Raw genomic sequence first — 22,573 nt, 5'->3', positions numbered from 1 at the left:
CACATGTAAAAGAAAGCATCTGAACCCTAACTTATATAAGATCTCCAAATTAACTCAAAATTGGTCATAGATGTAAATGTTAGAGCTAAAACTATAAAACCCCTAGAAGAAAACACAGATGTAAATCTTTGTGATTTTGAAGCCTTCTTGGATCAGAACCAAAAGCACTAGCAACCAAAAGAAAGAAAGACATAACTCAAATTTAATCAAAATTAAAAGCTTTTGTTTGTTAAAGAACACCATTAAAAAACTGAAAAGACAACCCACAGAATGGGAAAACTATTTGCAAATCATATATCTGACAAGGGGCTTGTATCCAAAATATATAAAGGAATCTTCTAACTCAACAACGAAAAGATGACAACCTAATTCAAAAATGGGCAAAAAATCTGATAGATATATCTCTAAAATCAGGTATAAGACAAGGATATCCACTATTGTAATTCCTGTCGAGATTAATTTGGCAGGTCTAGAAACTGTGAGGGGGGCAAACGGGATATTACTAAAGTGTTCTTTATATATCTTAGCATTTATTTCATTGGCTATGGTGAGCATGTATAACTTTTTAATTAGCTTCCTATTTTGCAATAATTCAAGACCCACAAGAACTTGAAGAGGGTATAGAGTTCCTGCATAGCCTTCATTTAACTTCTCCCAGTGATAATATCATATATGTACCATAGTATCTTGTCAAAACCAGGAAATTGACATTGATACAATACTATTAACTCAGATATAGACCTTATATGGATTTCATCTGTTTTTACATCTTCCCTTCCAGCTTCCCTTCCTGGTATGTAATTCTATGAATTTTAATATTATAAAATCTGACTACAGAGTTGTTATAACACTACACTACAGAGAAACTCCCTGTTAGACTTTAATAGTCATACTCAAGCTCTTCCACCAAACTCCAAGAAACCACTGATCTGTTCTTCTTCATAATGATTTTGTCACTTTGGGACTATTATATAGTTGGGATCATATGGATTAACCCTTTGATATTGGTTTTTCTCATTCAACGTAATGAGAACCATCAAAGGTGCTGCATGTATCAGTAAGTTGTTCCTTTTTATTGATGAATCATAGTTGATTGTGTGGATGCTGATCCACTGACATACTAAAGGATATCTACCCTCTTTCTAGTTTTGGCCAATTACAAATAAAGCTGCTATGAACATTTCTGTACATCATTTCTGTGAATATAAATTTTCATTTCTCTAGGGTAAGACTCAGGAGTGCAATAGCTGGGTTATGTGTTAAATGTATTTCTTCTTCTTCTTTTTAAAAAGATTTTATTTATTTACTTGAGAGAGAGATAGAGAGAGAGAGAGAGAGAGCGTGTACAAGTGGGGAGGAGGAGCAGAGGAAGAGGGAGAAGCAGACTCCCTGCTGAGCAGGGAGCCTGACACAGGACTTGATCCCAGGACCTTGGATCATGACCTGAGCTGAAGGCAGTTGCTTAACCAACTGAGCCAACCCTGTTAAATATATTTCTATAAGAAACTGGTAAACTGTTTCCCAAAGCAGCTGTATCATTTTACATTTCTACCAGTAGTGTAGGAGAGATTGTTTCTGCACATCTCATTAACATTTGTTATTTTGAGTATTTTTTTTTTTTATTTAGCCATTCTAATAGGTATGACATGGTATCTCATTTTGGTTTTAATGGATGTATACATTTTAAAAGAGAAATTCAATTTTTAGAAGCTTTGAAAACAATAAAATTAAAGCACAAGCTTTTTGGGCCTTTTGTCAAGTATTCTGCTTTGGTAACCCTGAAAGTGAGTCTAGGGATCTGAATTTAAATGTTCATCCTGTTATTCAAGTACTCTGCTTCTAGATATCTATCTCGAAGAAATACCATACAGTCTTTAAAAATTTAACTCACATGTATCCTTCCCCAGGAAACTATTAGAAAGTATGCTCCAACAAACGAAAGAGTTAAGTCAAGCAGGAGAAAAATGAGATACAGCAAACAGGTGATCCAACATAGGAGAAACTAAAGGAAGCCACAGAATTACATTGAAGGTAGGTTCCAAGACTAGTAATGTCCTATAGGACAATCAGTTCGGATCCTTAAAAAAAAAAAGAGTAATAGTTTTAGGTCACCTGGAATATTTGAATGTATTAACAAGATATTTATATCTAGTAGAGAGTGTTTGGATGTATTAGTGATACACAGTATACAAACAAAGAAATCTAGACTATAATTCTGAGGAAAACAAAATATTGAAAAAGAAAGGAACTGTGAAGGGTGTGAAGGATGAAATATTTTTATCCTACTTTGAGGCTAACAAATTAGCCTGCCAGTTTCATGCATACTGGCAGAAGACAAGAATTCTGCATCTCAAAGAACTTTACTCAGACATGGCACAAACACCTAAGCTTCATGTTTGTATTGGTGGTCTTTGCTCCCCAATTCCCATGGGGACAATGTGGAAGGGAACAGTTGGATACTGCACACACAGTGGGAATGAATTACAGCTAAAGAAATACAAACTCAGGGAAGCCAGATCTTTTATAATATACTACAAGCAAACTTACATGATCTCTGCTTCAGAGGGGGAGACTTTGTTTTTATTATATTGGACAGTAAACAAATCTGCCTTCTGCTACAGAGGGAGATACTATCTCTATCTTCCAAGACTGTTTGCTAAGCATATACCCTCCAGAACATATTTCAGAACAAAGGTCAATCGGGCCTCTGCTTATGAAACACATAGAAACCCAAAAGAAACCCATGGGAGAACTGTCACCCAGTTAGAGGGTCACAACCAGCATTAGGTTTCAAAAAAAATTAACGAGAATTTAAAATGTCTGAATACAAATATGTCAATAGAGCATGTATTATTTCCTTACATTTTATTGTGCTTTAGTTTTATATTTGTACGTCTGTATATTATCTGGGTCATGACATAAAATATAATTCTTGCTGAGATGTCTGAAGAATACTATATGGTCAGTTATGAATATTATAATAATGTAAATACTAAGCACTAATCTAACAGAAAGCTAAATCTTCATCTTCATAGGAGGGAGTCAATTAATAATAACAAAAAATTAAAAAAAACTATAAGCTTTTCACTTAGAAATATAGTATAGATACAGAATAAATGGCTGAAAGAGTTCAAAGTGATTTTTTTCCTGTGGAGCAGAAATCAGGAGAGGTACAATGAGAGGCTGCCTTATTTTTTATTAGAACCCTTATAGAATCATTTGGCATTTTTTTTAAGGAGGGGTAGAAGGGCAGACGGAGGATAGAGAGAATCTTAAGCAGGCTCCCTGCCCAGCACAGAGCCCAACACAGGGCTGGATCTCACAACTCTGAGATCATGACCTGAACTGAAATTAAGAGTCAGACACTTAAGTGACTGAGCTACCCACGTGCCCCCAGAACCATCTGGCTTTTAAAACTATTTGTTTTACTAAAAATAAAAATCTGAAAAATAACCAAATTTTTATGTGCTAAATATGGTTAAATATTAAAATACACAAAATATTTAAAATATACAAATTTTTTTTATTTAAATCAAGCATGCATCTTTTTATTTATTTTTTTTAAAGATTTTTATTTATTCACTTGCGGGAGAGACAGAGAGAGAAGAAGCAGGGGGAAAGGCAGAGGGAGAGGGAGAAGCAGACTCCCCGCTCAACAAGGAGCCCAATGCGGGACTCGACCCCAGGACCCCGGGATCATGACTCGAGCCGAAGGCAGACGCCCAACCATCTGAGCCACCCAGGCGCCCTACAAAAATATTTTTCACAGTGGTGTTCATAAGAATGCAAAGCTACAAACAACTCAAATATTCAACATTAAGGGAAGAATTAAAATTATGATGCATTTGTGCATTGCAAATTATGTAGTACATTAGGTTGATATTTATAGAGTAAGTGTACTGGAAAATGCCTATGAAGTGTTAAGTAGGGAAAGCCAGATACTAAGTTGCATGTGTGGTATTAATTCACTTAAGAGATATTTATTCAGTGGCTACTATGTGTACTTGTAGGAGATCCAGTCAGAGGTGGTTTTCAGCTGTTATGCATAGGAACAGCCATACAAATTGTTAACAGTTGGCATCTTGTTATGGTTGGTCAGTTATCTCTGACTTACTGTCAGGTATTTTTAATATCATTAATAGATACAGAGGTATACAAAGTAAACAAAAATCCTTGATCATGGAGCAGTCATTTCTATTGATAAAATGGACAATAAATATAATAAATAAGTAAAATGTATACTTTCTTGGAAGATAAGTACTCTGGAGTAAAAGCAGGGAAGGGTATAGAGAAAATGCTTGTGAAGACCTCACTGAAAGGTGGCATCTGAACAGACTTAAAAGAATTAAGAAAGTAAGCCATGTGAATATTGGCAGGGGGCAGGGGGGTGGGAAGTGATGCCTGGGAATGGGAACAGAAAGTACAAAGGCCTTCAGATGCAAGCATGCCTGGTATGGTTGTGGACCAGCAAGAGAGGAGTATGACTAAAGTGCAGGATGGTGCCAAGGAGGAAACTGAGGGCCAGATCAAGAGGTCTTGTAGGTTGATTCTCTGACTGAAATGGCGGGCCACTTAAGGGTTCTTAGCAGAGGGGTAATGTGATCTAATTTATATTTTAATAGGATGGTCCCGGAGGCTGTGTTGAGAATAGAGGAGGTAAGGATGGAAATAAGAAACCACTAGTAGGTTTTACAATAATCCAGCCAAGAGATGATGGAGACCTGAAAGATAGGAGTAGCAGTGGAAGTGATGGGAAGTGACTGATTCTTGATATGCACCAAAAGTAGAGCCAAGAGAATTTGTTTACAGATGGAATGTGGAGTGTGAGTGAGAAAGAGAAATCAAGGCTAACTCCAAGAGTCTGGCCTAAGCCGCCAATAAGGTGGAGATGCTCTTTTCAGATAGAGCCTGCAGAATGAGCAGGTTTTCAGGGTAAGATCATGAGTTTGGTTTTGGGCATATAAAACTGTGGTGTTTCTTTACATCCAAGTTGTGATAGGCAGCCTTTAACATGGCCCCTAACGATCCTTGCCTCCTGGTATCCATGCTCTTATGGAATTCCTTTCCTCGAGCATGAGATGGATTAATGACTCACTTTTTAAAAAATGACTTTTTATTTTGAAATAATTATAAATTCACAGGAAGTTAAAGAAAAAAAAAAGACATAGGCATAGATACCATGCACCCTGTATCTGACCTCGCTGGATGGTTATTATCTTGCATAATCACAGTATAGTACCTAAACCAGGAAACTGACACTGGCACAGCCCATGAAGTTTATTTAGACTTCATTAGCCTCACATGCACGTGTGTGTGTGTGTGTGCAATTTTATCACATGTAGATGTAACCACCACCACAAGCAAAGACACAGAGCTGTTCTAACACTACAGGATCCATTGTGTCACCCCCCCCCCGCCCCTTTGTAACCACAACCCTTTGTCCTGGTATAATTTTTAATCATATTTCTTTTGTTCTAAAAAAAAGTCTTCATTTATAGATAAATTATATGGTCATCCTAAGACCATACTAGCTTAAAATGGACTGCTCTTCCCTTAATGCAGAATCTATGTGGGCCTGAATTCATCATCTCATAAATATATATCTATGATATAACACTACACATTTATAAAATCACATTTTCTAATTTAAATGACTCCAAATGTTATTAAACTTCCTCGTTTTAAAGATGTAAAATAATTTGACAAGATCATACAGTTTGTTCATGGTACAGCAGACAAGAAAACAAGTGTCTGATACCTACACAAATGTTCTTTCTACTACCACACCACATGGAATAATGTGTCCTACTTTATATATTGTCCATACATTTTCTCAATTGTACAATATATTTGCTCTCATTATCTTACAAATAGCCAATCTCAGATCTTCCCAATGCTATATAGCTAGTAAATGGAGAAATTCAGGATTTTAAATTCAAGATCTATTACTGCAGTTATCCACTAGAAAATAATCTAAAACCATACTCCACAGACAGTAGAAAGGTGATATCATCTGGGCATATCAAAGACAGTCCATTTACATGGCCAATATAAGCGAATGACTAATAACTCATCTCAATGTATGATTTCATCATAAGAAATTATATTATTATTTACTATCAAATGTAAATAATAGTGCTTGCTATTTACTCATTCTCTTAAAAGAGCTTATCCTGCAGTGAACTCTAAATAGCAAAGGAAAAAAAATGCATAAACAAAAATCTAGTCTATCGATATTTTCAAGCCAATAGTGAAAAACTAGAATTCCTGACACTGCATTGTTCAATTCATGAGTGAAGACACTTTAGCACAAGACAGAAATCTTTCTAGAGAGTTTTAATTGGGCCCAGTTAGTGACCACGAAGACATTATTCTGGAATAATTCCATATCCTCCATGTCTTGAACTTAGTAAATACTTAATAAATATGTTGACTTCAACTAGGATAGATTAAAACTAATTTCTGATTTCAAATACTTAGTGATTATGTAATGAGTTCAACAATGTGCTAAATTCTAAGAGAACAGCAACCTGAAAAGGCTATGATCCCTTATGTTCAAGTTTTTGATTTAGAGATGACACGTAAGCAATCAACTGATACTAGATACAGAATTAAATAAGTCATAACAGAAGTAAAGATCAGAGGAAATGAAAGAATATGACATATTTAGGAAGTAGTGGGGGATGGTTAGGGTTTATCAAGACTACAAAGAGAGAAATAGTAAAAAAAAAAAAAGGAAGAAAGAAGAAGGAAAATTAAAAAAAAAACAGGCTAAAATTGTAGTGTGGTGTCTTAAATTCTTAAGTCTTAAATTAGGAGGTTTGGATTATACTCTACACATAATAGAAAGCAACTGAAGTTTTTTATTTATCTGACCATTATTTCACTCTTGCTCTTGACAGTTACTTTCTCTCTGCATATTTAAGGAATTATTCCCATTGTTGCTTTCAGGATATTTAAGAAATTATTCCATTATTACTATTGAGAAGTGAGTCTAAATGCTATTCCTTTGTTAAATATGTCTTTTCTAACAGCTGTTTTTAAGAGCTTTAACTTAAATGTTCTGCAGTTTCTCCTAATTTGCCATACTTAGAATTCATTTGGTATCCCCTGGATCTAAGGCTTTTGTCATTTGACAATTCTGGAAGATGCTCAGTCATGATTTCTTTGTATCTTGCCCTTTTCCTTTCCCAATATTATCTACTCTAGAATTCTAAATGATTTATTTTAGATCTTCTCACTCTATCTTTTATGTCAACATCTATTTTATATTTTTCATTTCTTCGTCTTTCTGGCTTCCATTTCCATACTTGGTTCAGATCTACCAGTTCACTAATAGTTTCTTACATTGTATGTAATCTGTTGTTAAACCTATCTGCTGTTTAATTTTAATTATTTTATTAATTTCTGTAAATTCAATCTCTTTAGTTTTCCCAAATTTACTTGATCATTTTTGGTCATTTTCCTTGCTCTTATTTTCAAGCAACTATTTTTGAAGATATTACTTAAACACTTATACTCTGTGACTAATAATTAGAATACCTAAAGTATTTGTTGTTGAAGTATATGATTCTGCTTCCTTATGTTTTCACTAACTTTCATTAGAAGTGCTTTTTTCTCTTACGTGTTTTTTGATAGCTCTGGGTCTTTGAAATTTTATCTACAAGAAATATTAGAGGCTAAATGGAAAGTAATTTAGTTTGTTGTCTATGGGCCCCTCCAGGGTAGGACTACTTCAATTAAATCCTCAGCTTTTAGAACTACACAAATAGCAAGAATTCAGGCAACCTGTGTGGTTCTAAACCTGCCTGCCTGAAAGCTGGACAAGGAAGATGAATTCTCAGCGATTTCACTCCCTCCATAGTCAAGAAAGTCAAATTCCTTTGTTACCTTATTTTGTAGGAAGGGCTTGACTCTTGTTCACCTAAACACTAATGGTGTGGCCATTATAATACCAGCTTCAAGAGAGGATATCTCATTACACTCTCTGGCTTAAACAGGCTCCAGGCTCTATCTCTTGTTTGTCTTGCCCTTGAAACCATTAAAATGGAAAATTCACCAAGGTTTGACAAATGCTCTCAGGGTGAAAGACAACTTCGGGCAATCACTTACTTCTCAAGTTCCCCTTCCTTGCCTCCCGCCCTCATTTCTTGTTGTTTTAGGCCTTTGTAAATTCCTTATCTTCCTGCCTTCTCTATAATGTTGTTGTAAAATAAACTTAAATTATAAATTTTGGCCATCCTTTTTCATTTCTTTTTTATCAGAAGGGTCATTCAGGATATCTCTATTTTCTCATACTGTTGAAAATGCAAGACAGTGAAAGTTTTTGAGTAGGAAAGTGTCACTTGTGTTTTAGAATGATTGCAAATGAAAGTGATGACTGGTTACAGAGGTGAGAAACTGAGGACAGAAGAGTTAGTTAGGAGGGTACAGGCATACTTCAGAAATATTATGGGTTTGCTTCTAGACCTCTGCAATAAAGCAAATATTGCAATAGAGCAACTCAAATGAATTTATTTCCCAGTGCATATAAAAGATATGTTTACACTATACTATATTCTATTAACTGTGCAATAGCATCATGTCTAAAAAGACAAAATGTACATACCTTAATTAAAAAATACTTTATTTTTCATGGACCACTACATCAAAAACTAATGATATAATGTATGGTGATTAACATAATAAAAAATATTGTTAAAAAATGATAACCATCATCTGAGCTTTCAGTGAGTTGTAATCACTGATCACAAATCACCATAACAAAAATAACGCTAATGAAAAAATGTGAAATACTGCAAAAGAGTTACCAAAACACAAAATAAGCAAATACTATTGAAAAAAAATGGCTCCGATAGACTTACTTGGCATCCGTTTGCCACAAACCTTCAATTTGCAGAAAATGTATTATCTGTGAAGTGCAATAAAGTAAAGCACAATAAAATGAGGTATGTCTGTAATATTATCGTCTAGATCATGAACCTAACATAGGGTAGAGGTAAGATAATAAGAACAGGCGGGAAAATGGGCGAGAAATCATCATTACAGAATTGACAATACTGGATGTCCCACTGCTTTATGGTGGATGACAGCTTAAAAAAAGAATACGAAAATTATGTCAACTATATTAGCCTACATGTCTAAGGAGCATGGTAGTATCATTGATTAATAGATATTAACTGATCAATTTGGAAGTAAATAATGGAAAACTATTAGGAGCAATTTAAAATATAGGGTATGTCTATCACCAGAAAAAGAAATCAGGGTATGGGTGCTTAATGTTCTCAAAGTAGCTCATTGGCTAAGGGGCTTAATTGATGTTAATGGCCAGCTTCTCTCAGGTGTTTTCCTCATGGCTATAAAATGGCTGCTGCACTTCCAGGCAGCAAGGAAGTGTTCAAGGTAATAAGAAAAAAAGGAATGGTGCCTGCTTCATCTGTCCTATGTGAGGGAAACAAAAACTTTTCCAGAGACTCTCCAACTTCTCTCTCCCTGGCTGTAGAATTCCTCTTATGTCACACTGGTAAAAAGAAAGGCTAAGAAAGTGTTTAACTTCTCCTGCTTTTATAGTAAAGACAAACAAAGGAGAATATGATTGGGAATAAATGTTAAGTTATACAGTCAATAGTGTTAGTCTCAGGTCCTGACTTCTTTCCACGGAGAAAAGGCTTAGGGAGTCAAATTAGCAATTTGTTTTCAAACTTGTTGAGGTTAAGGAAACATTAAGATCTAAGTGGAAGGGCAGAAGGTAGTCATTAGGACATAAATAATAGGTGATACTGTAGGAATGGATGAAATTAGAACAAACAAGCCTACAATAAAAGAAACTCCCAATGCTGATGCGAAAGTGAAACAACAAAAACTCATTCATTACTGGAAGGAATGAAAAATGGCACAGCTACTTTGGAAGATAGTTTGGTAGTTTCTTACAAAACTAAGTATATTCTTATCATACAATCCAGCAACTGCAGTCCTTGGTATCTATCCAAAGGAGTTGAAAAATATATGTCCAAAAAATTCTGCAAATGGATGTTCACAGCAACTTTATTCATAACTGCCCAAATCTGGAAGCAACCAAGATATCCTTCAGTAGGTGAATAAATAAACTGTGTACACCCAGAAAATGGAATACTAGACATTAAAACAAATGAGCTGCACAGCCATCAAAAGGTATGATGAAAGTTTAAATGAATACATACTGTATGATTCCAACTATATGACATTCTGGAAAAGGCAAAACTATGGAAACAGTAAAAAGATTAATGGCCGGCAAGTATTAGGAGGAGAGAAAAATAAAGAGGTAGAACACAGAGGATTTTTAGAGTGAAACTCTTCTGTATAATACTACAATGGTAGATATGTGTCATGTACATTAGAATGCATAGGTTACTGTGAACTATGGACTGTGGGTTACACTGATACAGATCTGTGAACTGTAACAAATATACCACTCTGGTGTTGGGCACCGGGGCATGTACATGTGTGAAGGCAGGAGGTATGTGGGAACTCTGCACTCTCTGCTCAATTCTACTGTGGTGAATCTACAACTGCTCTAAAAAAATTTTTTGGTTTTTTTTTTTAAAGAATAATAAGGGACTAATCACATAACTTGGGAATAGGTAGAAAAGGAGGCACCAGCTAAAGAAGAGCAATCAAAGAAAAAAATGATGAGGATATAGCAATAGAGAATTATAGGAAAGTTTTCAAAAGGGCAGGGCCAACAAAATGGAAATGTATTCTAGTTACATTGACTGGGATACTGAGTAGGATAGGGAATAAGTTTCACAAGTTTAATCATCAGATGCCACTTATAATCTAAGAATGAAGGGCTTTCAATGGAATTACAGTGGAGAAGCTCAACTGTAGGAAGTTAAAGATATACGATAAAGATGATAAATAAATAAAATGAAAGAGGGAAAAAAGGCAGTATATGTGAAATTTCTTAAGTCTGATGTCTGCATATTTATGGTTAATGTAAACTTATTTAAAAACATTAAATGTCCAAAAGTGTGTTCTTCAAGAAACCAATTTCTTAACATAAATAGGTAAAATTTATTTTAAATGAGATGATAAGCTCTCTTTTTTTTTTTTTAAAGTAACTCTCAAGGTACAGACTAGTATTAGTATAAATTTAGCCCTTCATCCTATAGGTACCACTGTGTTTTACTTGTTATTAGGGAAAACTGCAAACATTATAAAAGTAGGGGAAAAAAATGCCATGCTAGCAAATTTAGCTAGTATAATTCCATGCTACTTCAAAAATAATGCTCATTATGATCACCAAAAATCTGATTTTATGTTCCACATAAAAAATAATTTAGGATTTCCAGGTTATTAGAGTAAACAAAGATTTATTATTTGAACAGCACTATAATATTAAAAAGTATTTCCTTGTATGATCATGTATTTGCCATAATTAATTGGAAAGTTCTATATAATATATAATCATTAACTTGGATTTTTCCCAAACATATCTCTAGTACTGTTTCATGAATTTCAATATTACACAATTAAATAAAGCATTAATTTTTCAGCTCTTATCCTAGTCAAATTTACTTTTAACTGATATCAATAATAGTACTATTTATGATAAAATACTAGAAGTATTCTTGACTGACTGAAAGCTCCTAGAGACATTGACTCTTTTTAAAATTTCTTCCTAAAGCTTATTTAGATACTAACTAAATATTGAATGAGTTAACAAAAAAATGATACCTGTAGGTGGACTGTAAAAGACAGGCATACTGCTGAGAAAGGAGACGAAAAGTTGATTCATCAGATAGCTTGGTAATATACTTATTATTCATAACTTATATGGCAACTTGAAGACACAGTGTGCAGTAACCAAAACACCAAATAAAGAAAGAACATCATCCCTGGAAGGTAAGAATAATTTTTAAAAAATGATTCAGAATAAAGCAGATATAAATATATAATAAATTTAAGGTTTCTCATGAGGAAGGATAGCATAAAAAATGATTCGAAGCCAGTATTATACAAGACAGACATTTTTAAAAGAGTGAAAATGAACACTGGAGCTTTAAAAAGATTAAATTGATGAGTCTTTAAAAATTCTTCCTCCTATCCTAACTCTACAAAAAACTTAAGTTGGTTAGTGAATGGATGAAGGTATGAAAGATTAAAAGACAACAGAAAAATCTGACACTTATGCAGAAAAAGGTGAGAAACTAGAAAAGATTTTAACATAGTATATTTGTCAGGATTAAAAATGTAGCTTTGTTTATATATTGTTTTATATAGTCTATAGTTCATAGAGATTTCTATTTTATAGGGATTTTGTTTGGTTTGGTTTTGAACTTCCCGTTTTTTTGGTCTATATCTAACCTTCTAATTTTAATAACCTCTTAGAAATGTGCATTTCTTTCTCTCCATAAATAGCAGGTGACATTTAATTCAGTTTAACACAAATACACAACAAAGAAAGCCAGAATAAGGACTGTGGTATTATGATGTACTCAACAAACTAGAATTTTAATTCTAGGTCTGTTTTACATGGAGATAGCCATGTCACATATAGCACATGAAATCTGTCCCTGATGCTAATAATAAATTGGCACATATAATGGAAGCTGCCTTTAAAACAAAGTTACTATCGATCTGCAAGTATACATTTGAAAAAATTATTATACTAAATTTTAATCATATGGCAAATTCCTTGGGGTAATTAAAAAGTGATCAAGAATCTACATTTCTTTTCTTTCCACTTTATTTTCTGATCTATAAATTTGAGAGAAATGAAGAGAACGTGCATTAAACAATGACAACAAAGTTACTACAAATTCCTAACTACTTACTGAAAATTTCAAAATGAAGCTAAACACATTTGTAGAAAAATCTGACTTCAACAAAACTTCACACTTTTTGGATAGACGAAACATATTTTCCACTTCAAAATGTCACCATTTTTCTCACTTTTGGTAGATAATTCTGGTTTAGTGAGTTGCACTGCTAATGCCATAATATTAATTCGTAGCAAAAATGAATTTAAGACAACAAAGTACAGTATTCTTGATAGCACATTTTGTCTTACTGAACAATTGCAATAAGGATGAATCTTTTCTGTTTCCTGGGCATATGATTTTGTTTTTATTTTTAACCAGTTAATGAGAAAGTAAGCACCTTGAGGGCAGGAACCACTACTATGTCACAGGTGCTATGCTAGGAAGCGAGACAAAGACAAAGAAGGAGAATGGAAAGTCCTAAGTACCATAAGAAAAAATATGTAAGTAGTAGAATCAAAGTGACATTCTTCTTCGTGATTATTGGATCTCTATTACAATGAAACAGAACCTCTTGTCATGAAACATACACTTCACTTGTTTCAAGTTCTGGTAGACTATATTTTCTTTCTTTTCTTGTAATAAGTAACATTTTAAGAACTATTTCAATTCGCAAACATATTCACATACCCTTCAGGGAGTGTCAGTTCTGTGGGTTAATAATACCACAAGATTAGTGTAATAAATATTGATGTGAAGAAAAGGCTCATGGTTTAATTTTTTTCCCTTTTAGTGTGGCCAATTTTTACTAACTACAAAAGATAACAGTATACCATAAAATCAGAAACAGAATGAACACATACCCAAAGTATTAATATGCCACCACTCAAAATGCAGAAAATACGTTGTTTTCATGTATACATACACGAAATAAAATAATACCATAACAGAAGGGTGCTGTATCTGTGTTTAAAGAAGGGGTTGTTGGCAAACACCACAGCTCACTTCTGCTGAAATGTACACAACTGATATATGCAGCACAGAAAGCTGGCACCACGGGCTTACAACCTTAATTTGCTTGGAAGAAGGAATGGAGATTTACCTTCAGAGCACGTTCCTGATTGTTTTCAGCAGTCAGATGTCTCATGTTGTTTGCTGAAGTCTGGTTCTGCTCTTTCAGATGATGAAGCTCCTGCTCTAGCCGTTTGCACTGCCACAGGGGAAGAATCCCATTAAGTAAAGGAGTTATAGCATTTTTTTTTTTTCTAAACAAGCCACATGAATTAATGTAAATAATACCACTGCATTCTCTAAAAGACAAGGTATCTTTTGCAACAAGAATAGTAAGTTAAAAGTAATGATGAACACGAACATATGTTTATAGTAGTCTGGCAATTCAATTGCAATTGTTTGTCTTTTATTAATCTAAATATTACCATAAAATTAGAAAAATACTTATTTTTTCATAAAATTAAGGTCAAACTACATTGAAAAATGTTTTCTTCACTAATCAAACAGTTTTTATTACATATCTTTTGGCTGAATAAAAGCATGCTTCTAAAAATCAAATGGGGTTCTACGTAAACCACAATATGATATTCTGTGATGATTTTTTATTGAGTTTTTAAAAAATAACAATTATCATAAAATATACAGTAAGAGGTTTTTTAGATTTTTAGAAACATCTAAAGAAAACAATTGTGTAAGGAAAAAAGTAATAACTATAGAGTGCTATAAGGTTTGGAAACAACTAAGGAAACAAGTGTTTTTAATTTCTATTTTGACTAAACCTTATTTTTAAGTAAAACAAGTGATAACAAACATATGAAATGATATTCTGACCTACTGGGAATATATGAAAATTTAAAAAAATAAATTATAAATAAAAGCATAAATGGGCATCTATTTTGAAAAAAATAATTGAAGTACCATGCCATTTGAATCCAAGATCTTCATATAAATATATCAAACATTTTACACAATAATTGTACAAGATATAAAGTGATGTGTTGTCATTCAGGACCATAAGAAGATATCTAGGGGATTAGCTAAAGGAATACAGTACTAAACCCATCTTCCAGGAAAAAGTTAAAAATCTCTCCTTAAGTCATCTATTTTTAAATTAGAATATTTAAAGACTGCCTGGCTGGCTCAGTTGGATAGAGCATGCAACTCTTGATCTTGGGGTCATGAGTTTCAGCCCCGTGTTGGATGTAGAGATTATTTAAAAAAATAAATAAACCTAAAAAATTAGCATATTTAAGTAACAACCAATAAATAAATATGCATACTGATTCAAGACCTAGACAAAATTAATTCTAGATTATTTGACAAAAGGCTAGTTGTCCTAATGAATTAAAAATCATTATTATGATACATTCCAGACACAGTCATAATCCAAATTGGCATCTGACACTGATTTCTTTTGCCTCTGACCTGTATAATATTCTTTAGTCTATATCAGTATTTCTCCTGCTTGAGTAAGATACAAATCCATTTAAAAGAAAAAGTTTTACCAAATTGATGATATTGACTTATATAATGATGTTTTACAAATATAACATTGAGTATACATGCCTCCTGCATATGTAATTATAAAACCAAAATACATTTATAAATGAAGTAAAATAATCGCAAAATCAAAACTTTAAAATATTAATTTAACAGCAGATAAAGTTTTGCTGAAATTAAGTTCTGTAAATATAATACAGTATTGACTGATACGGTGGCATATCATTTCAGGTTGCCAAGTCTATTCCAACATGTGTGCTGTGTGACAACTTAATTCACTTATCACATTTTTAAAAATTATTTGAGTGAAACCTTTCTGACATGACATCATCTGGCCTTTATTTGGAAGTGACACATGATTTACACATTAAACTCTACAGCTGTCCTTCTTTAGCTTGTAACAATTCAAGTATTTGGTCACAAATGCAACCAAAATACAAATGTTTTGTGAAAACACAAATCATGAGGCATGAAAATGAGTAAGACATAGCAGTGAGCATCACAATCTAGTAGAAGTATTCTTTATTAGAATTATCCTCTACATTTTCAATTAATTTTAATACAAAATTATTACATATTAAGTACTTAAATGGAATGACTAAACATGACCTAGGATGTTACAAAGGTGGGGTAGATAATTTGGCTATGGAATAAAAGAATGTTTCATAGAACAGATGACATCTGAGCTGGGCTTATTTGGGGAACATGATTTTATAAGCTGAAAGAGGAGAAAGAGGAAGAATACAGGAGAGAAGGCAGAAACATCAAGGGTCTATCTGGAGAAAGTGAGAAATCATGGTCACAAGTTGTCTGACCACCTATTTTTTGTGTTTCTAAGTAAATTAGAAATAACCCAAGGATAGAGACTCCTTTCCTACCTACATGATCCACAAAATACAAAATACTATAGCCAAACAGAGAAGTATGGCTTAAGAACAATAAAGCTATTTTTGAACCCGAGGGCATTTATCCACACTGCATACTTGGGCTCAGTTTTCATGGCCATGAAGTACAAGAGGGATAGAAAATAAGGCTGGGCCAGGGACCACTCAAACTAGCAAGTGTCCTAAAGGGCTACACTTTCAAGTGTTTAGTGATCCTTCCTACTTTCATGAATGAAAAGAAACAAGAGACCTAGGAGGTTTCTTACATTTTTATATTTAAAATTTTTTTATTTTTATTTTTTTAAAGATTTATTTATTTTATTTTACAGAGAGGGAGAGGAAGAGAGAGAGCATGCACGTGCGCATGAGTGGGGGGAGGGATGAAAGGAGAGGGAGACAAGCAGACTCCCCGCTAAGTGGAGAGCCAGGATGTGGCTTGATCCCCATGATCCCTGAGATCACGACCTGAGCCAAAATCAAGAGCCAGACGCTTAACCAACTGAGCCACCCAGGCGCCCCTTAAAATTTTTTTTAATACTCAAATTGAACTTAGGTAAATGCTATCTGTATACTGTTACAGAGTCTCTGAGAACAGAATTCTCACCATATGAGACTAAAGATAAAGATGAAAGACAAAATAGGTTAAATAAAAAGCCCTTCAGTTCAGAATTTGCATTGGAAGTGTCAGTACAAGGATACAAAGAGCTTTATCTTTAAAAAAATGTGTGTTTGTGTATTTCCTAGTTTTGCCCATTGAAAAGGGTAGAAATAACAGGAAACCCAGTAGCAATGAGTACTCCCAGCACCTACCCTATGGGTCCAAGTACCATTTCTTACTAAAAATATAGGACTCCGTGGATATATGGCTGACTCCAGCTCTGGGACAAGAAATGTACAATATAATCCAATAACACGTGTTCTTAGTAGAAGTTTTGTATTAACTATCAGTACTGAGGAACTATCAAAGAGACTCAGAAAGGACTCAGGAGACAACTTGAAAAGTCCCCCACCAGCTAAACATAAAAGAATATGATCAAATAAGGATAGTAACTGAAATATATTGTAAGACACACTATATGTTTAAATTATTGAGTTTATAATGACAATAAGGTTTTTTTATAAAGATTTTATTTATTTATCAGAGAGAGAGAGAGACAGAGGCAGGCAGAGGGAGAAGCAGGCTCCCCGCCCAGCAAGGAGCCCAATGCAGGACTCGATCCCAGGACCCTGGGATCATGACCTGAGCCGAAGGCAGACGCTTAACTGACTGAGCCACCCAGGCGTCCCGACAATAAAATTTTTAAAAAACTAATTCTATCACTATTGGGGAACACTAGTAAGCCAAGAATTTATCTACCCTTTCTTATATAAACTTTACCACTAGGTAATCAAACAATAGATAAGAAAATCACTACAGAAGTATTCAAGCTAATAAAAAAAAAAGAGAATGTTAGAATATCACAATTTTGAAATCATTACTATACTGAGATCATTAATATAGTACTGAACTGCTAGTAACATAGTTCTTTAACAAACCAACATGCATTCCCAGATAAAACACAAAACCACCTGCAGTCTTGGTAATAAAAATTAATATAAATCTGATCAAGCCTATAGATCAAATTGCCATATGCAGAGAGAGGAACGTGTTAAATAACACTAAAGAGATGCAGTGAATGAATAAGGTAACTCTACAAGAAAAATGACTCATTTTGTTTAAAAAATAAATTCCAAGGGGGCATCAGGGTGGCTCAGTCAGTTACACGTACAGGTCTTGATCTCAGGATTGTGAGTTCAAGCCCCACGGTGGGCTCCACGCTGGGCAAGTAGCCTACTTAAAAAATTAAATAAAATTTAAAAATTTAATGGATAAAAAGAGATAGAAGGGGAATCTATAAATTAAAAATAGTGTTAAGAGTCAATTCAATCATCTGCAATGTGTAATTCTTCTTAAATACAGATTCAAAATAAAGAGGAAAGTTACAATATTTATGAGATCACTGGAATTTGAAAAGTAGTCAGATGTTTGACAATGTTTTTATTAATATTTTTGTTGTGATAATGAGATTATGTTTTAAGCAACAGTTGATATCTTTTAGAAAGACACAATAAAATTTATGGATAAAAAGGATATTATGTCTGGTAAATTTCCTTCAAAATAACGTGAGAAGGAATAAATGAGTGGGGGATATAAATAAAAAAGCTGGACAGTTGTAGCAGGGTACAAATATCTCAAGGGCTCAGAGATTCTATGGTTTCTAGGTTCACTGATAAGAAGGATTAAATTTTTCTCTATAAACAAACCAAACTAATTCTATAATGTGAATGAACTAAACATATAAAACATAATTGATGGCAAATTTTTATAAACTGAATTTGGCCCATATTTAATACAAGATCTGTTTTCAGCAGTATTTTCCTCTTACTTCTTATTGTAAATTCTGAAGAATTATACCAAGCAGACAATACATTGTTATGATTGTTTTATGTGTACTTTTTTTTATTTGTAAGGTATCTTTTTATTGTTATGTTAATCACCATACATTATATCATTAGTTCTTGATGTAGTGTTCCATGATTCACTGTTTGTGTATAACACCCAGTGCTCCATTCAATACATGCCATGCCCTCTTTAATACCCATCACCAAGCCCTCCACCCCCCTCCCCTCCAGAACCCTCAGTTTGTTTCTGAGTCCATAGTCTCTCATGGTTCATCTGCCCCTCCGATTTCCCCCCTTCATTTTTCCCTTCCTACTGTCTTTTTTTTTTTTTAACATATAATGTATTATGTGTACTTTCTGAAAGATTACCATGCGTTAAGTTTTTAACAAAAAGTTCTCTAGTATTATATAAGTTTTTAACAGCTGCCATTTCTCCTCCTGTGCAATCTGCTTTCAGTCACTGATCATTTTGATTGCATACAATCAAATGTCTTCCCTCTTGGATGCTATACAATTCTTTCCTTTGCAGACAAAAAAATAATACCTGACTCTTCCAGTCAAAACAGAAACTACACTTTGGTGTCAATGTGAATTATGTACTTTGAACTGCACATGTTTGGGAGCACTTAGGATTATATAAATAAGTTTTTATTCTTTTTCATTTAGAAGAATCTTTAAAAATCACTTCATTTTAGATTTAAAAACAATAACTAGAATGCTTTTCTCACATTGCAATAACTTGGAATAAAGAGTTTTCAAATTCAAAGGGTAACTTGTTTCTTCAAAGCCCTGGAAAAATACCAATAACTTGGTTTAAATGAATATTTATACAATACTCAGAGTTCTAAAAATACCAAAGATTAAAAAAGAAAAACAATAATTATGTGAACAAGTCTCTTAAAACCGCATGTACTGTAGCTGATGTGTATACACACACACACACACACACAACATATAGAAAACATAGTTATTCAGTAAATATTCACTGAGCACCCACTAGACAATATACCGGTACCCACCAGGCAACATGCCAGGCAATGACATGTTTCTACAGATTTATACACACACACACACACACACACACACACACACAACTTAATTACATATATACATTTTAAAAACACTATAAGAAAGTAAATAACTAGGGATTTAATAACAAATACGGTAATTTATACTCATTTTTCTTTTAAGTAAGCTCCACACCCAGCGTGGAGCCCAACACGGGGCCTGAACTCACTACCCTGAGATTGAGACCTGAGCTAAAATCAAGTGTCAGACACAATCCACTGAGACACCCAGGAGCTTCCATACTCATTTTAAACTACTGAATTATTCAAAAAAAGATTAAAGAAACATTTTAAATCACAAAGTAAAAGGATTAGTAAACATGACAATTATTTTCAAAGGTATCAACATGCATATAGGTATTTATTTAGCATGTTGCTTTTAAAAATATCATTTTTGTAATACTGTTTATTATATGAGTTTAAAAAGCTATTCATTTGAAAAAAAACATGGTTTGCATATCTGTATCAGAATAAAGGTTAATACACATACTACTCATGATAGTCAATCAACTCTTAGTGAAAATTAGTATGTGCCCGGCCCTGTTCTAAGCACTTTACATTGTGTTAATCAGCAAATCTTCATGTGGACCTATGAGTTAGGTATTGTAATAATAGGATAGAATTAAGTAGAAGCAGAGAGTAATAACTTCTTCAAAGTCATGGAACTAATAAGGATTCAATTTCATGCAATGTAATTCAGTTTATCACAAAAATGTATAGATTGCACACATATGTCCAATAGCAAAAGGAATGGAAACAGGACTACAGGAAAAGTTAACAATGATGACACTTTAAAATTTGAACACTGAACAATTAGAGATACAGATAATTTCTAAGGTAGTACATAGATCTGACATAAGAAAATATTCAACATAGATCAGAATGGAATATGGACTAGCTAGTACATAGAATTATTATCTTTTAACACAGTTCATTCATACCCAATAAGTGCATGTGTTTTCAGGTTGCATCTCAGAGCTAATAAATATTTCAGACAGCTATTTCTAGAATACATCTCTGATTGATCATACTAACTCCTATCTACCCTATCTTGGTATCCTTTATTGGCTCTCCCTTTGCTTCCAGAAATAAAACTAAGTTTTGGAAAATAACAGTAGCATTTCATGACCCAGACCCATTTCATATTTTCTTATTCTTCCCCAACTGCACACTTTGCTCTAATTTGGACATGCTAAATTCTCCATCTGCTTGACACTGTCCCTCACATCCACTTATGATCCCAGGGCAAACCTAGCACCTGGTTCACTGAAGCTATCTAATGCCTATTTATTAAGTAAATAATGTGAATTTCATTTAAAGAGATCTTATTTTTTCATATTAATTTCCTTTTAAAATTAAAGGCTTATGCACTAAACAATATTTAGGCAATCAATATACCTATAAGTATAAACACAGCATAAAAATATCTGAAAAAGTATATGAAAATAAAAATAACTAATTTCTAAAATACAGAGATATGAAAAATAGCATTATTTATGTTTCCTAAGATGAAAAATTATAAATGTAAACAATGACTATTTAATGATATGCCTTTCAATTAACTCCCAATTAAGAAGCATCAAGTCAGCACCTTTAAAAGTTTGGGATACAGCAGCAGTACGGTAATGCAAGAGAGCCATAATAAGGAAAGAATAGTAGTAAGACACCAAAATTCTAGACAGTAAAAGAGGGCCCAAAAACCAGAGGAAAGAAGACACAGAAGTAGAGGAAAAAAATGTATCAAAACAAATGGAAGACTTTCATCGTACCTCATAAGCCAAACCACTGTAGGGGTTTTATTTTAGGTGAAATTTATATAGAGTGAAATGCACAGATTTTGAGTGTATACCTCATTTATTTTTTGACAAATTTTTAAATCTAGACAGCTACTCTCTTTCAGCTAATCTCCATCAAGAGACAAAAACTAATATTATTTGATTTGAAATACCATGAATTATTTCACCTATTCAACTTCATAAAAAACAATGGAACTTTTAAGTCTGTAACCTTCTGTCTAACTTATTTCAATCAACTATATATTGGAAATTCATCTGTTTGTGTGCGTAAATAGTTCATTCTTTTCATGCAAAACAGTATTCCACTTATGAATATACCATAAGCTATTTTCCTGTTAATCAATGGTACTTGAGTTGTTTTCACTATTTGGATATTATGAATGAGCTCCTATAAACATTCCTCTAAAAGTCTTACAATGTACATTTGTTTTCATTTTCCTTGGGTAAACATCTAGAAATGGAATTGCTATGTCACAGAGTGGATATTGTTCCACTGTACAAGAAACTGCCAAGCAGTTTTCAAAACAGGTTGTACCATCTTATACTCACATTAGCAGTGGATCAGAATTTTGGTTGCTGACATCCTCACCAATATTTGTTGTCAGTTTTTTAATTTCAGATACCGCAGTGCATGTGATGTAGTATCACTTTTAAATTTGTGTTTTCCTATTTACAAATTAAAATATTTTCATGTGTTCACTGGATATTTGTGAAGTTTCTCTTCTGGTCTTCTGCCCATTTTTGAGGGGGGGTGTTTATCTTCTTATTATCTATTTGTGGGAATTATTTAAACATATTTAATATAAGTCCTCTGTCAGATACATGAATTGAAAATATTTTCTCCCAGGCTATGGTTTACCTTTTCATTTTCTTAAAAGTTGGCCTTTGAGGAGTACTGATTTTTAATTTTATTAAAGGCAGATTTATCAATTTTTTTCATTATGGTTAGAGCTATTTCTGTCCTTTTTAAAATGCCTGGCTATCCCAATGTAATAAAGATATTTTTCCTCAAGTTTCTAACAATATCTCTCAAATTTTAGCTTTCTTGTTTAGGTCTACAATCCACCTTGACTTTATTTTTGATTATAGCATGAAGTAAGAGTCCTTTCTGTTCCATACTGATAACCAGCTAC

General features: G+C 33.4%; 1 protein-coding gene across 8 annotated transcripts in view; it reads right to left on the bottom strand.

Annotated features, from left to right (window-relative positions):
• The window catches only part of MIPOL1 (mirror-image polydactyly 1), a 346,606-nt gene that overhangs the window by 188,791 nt on the left and 135,242 nt on the right, over window positions 1-22,573 (bottom strand). For all 8 annotated transcript variants that reach the window (XM_073895119.1, XM_073895117.1, XM_073895116.1 and 5 more), the window contains one exon: window positions 13,843-13,950. In XM_073895119.1, coding sequence (XP_073751220.1) covers window positions 13,843-13,950 — 108 coding nt within the window. The remainder of the gene's footprint in view (window positions 1-13,842; window positions 13,951-22,573) is intronic.

The sequence above is a fragment of the Callorhinus ursinus genome, unplaced genomic scaffold (genome assembly GCF_003265705.2).
Source record: "Callorhinus ursinus isolate GAN/ISIS: 27379988/994484 unplaced genomic scaffold, GSC_fseal_2.0 scaffold8, whole genome shotgun sequence".
Lineage (NCBI taxonomy): Eukaryota > Metazoa > Chordata > Mammalia > Carnivora > Otariidae > Callorhinus > Callorhinus ursinus.
This window is presented reverse-complemented; position numbering and strand designations above follow the sequence as displayed.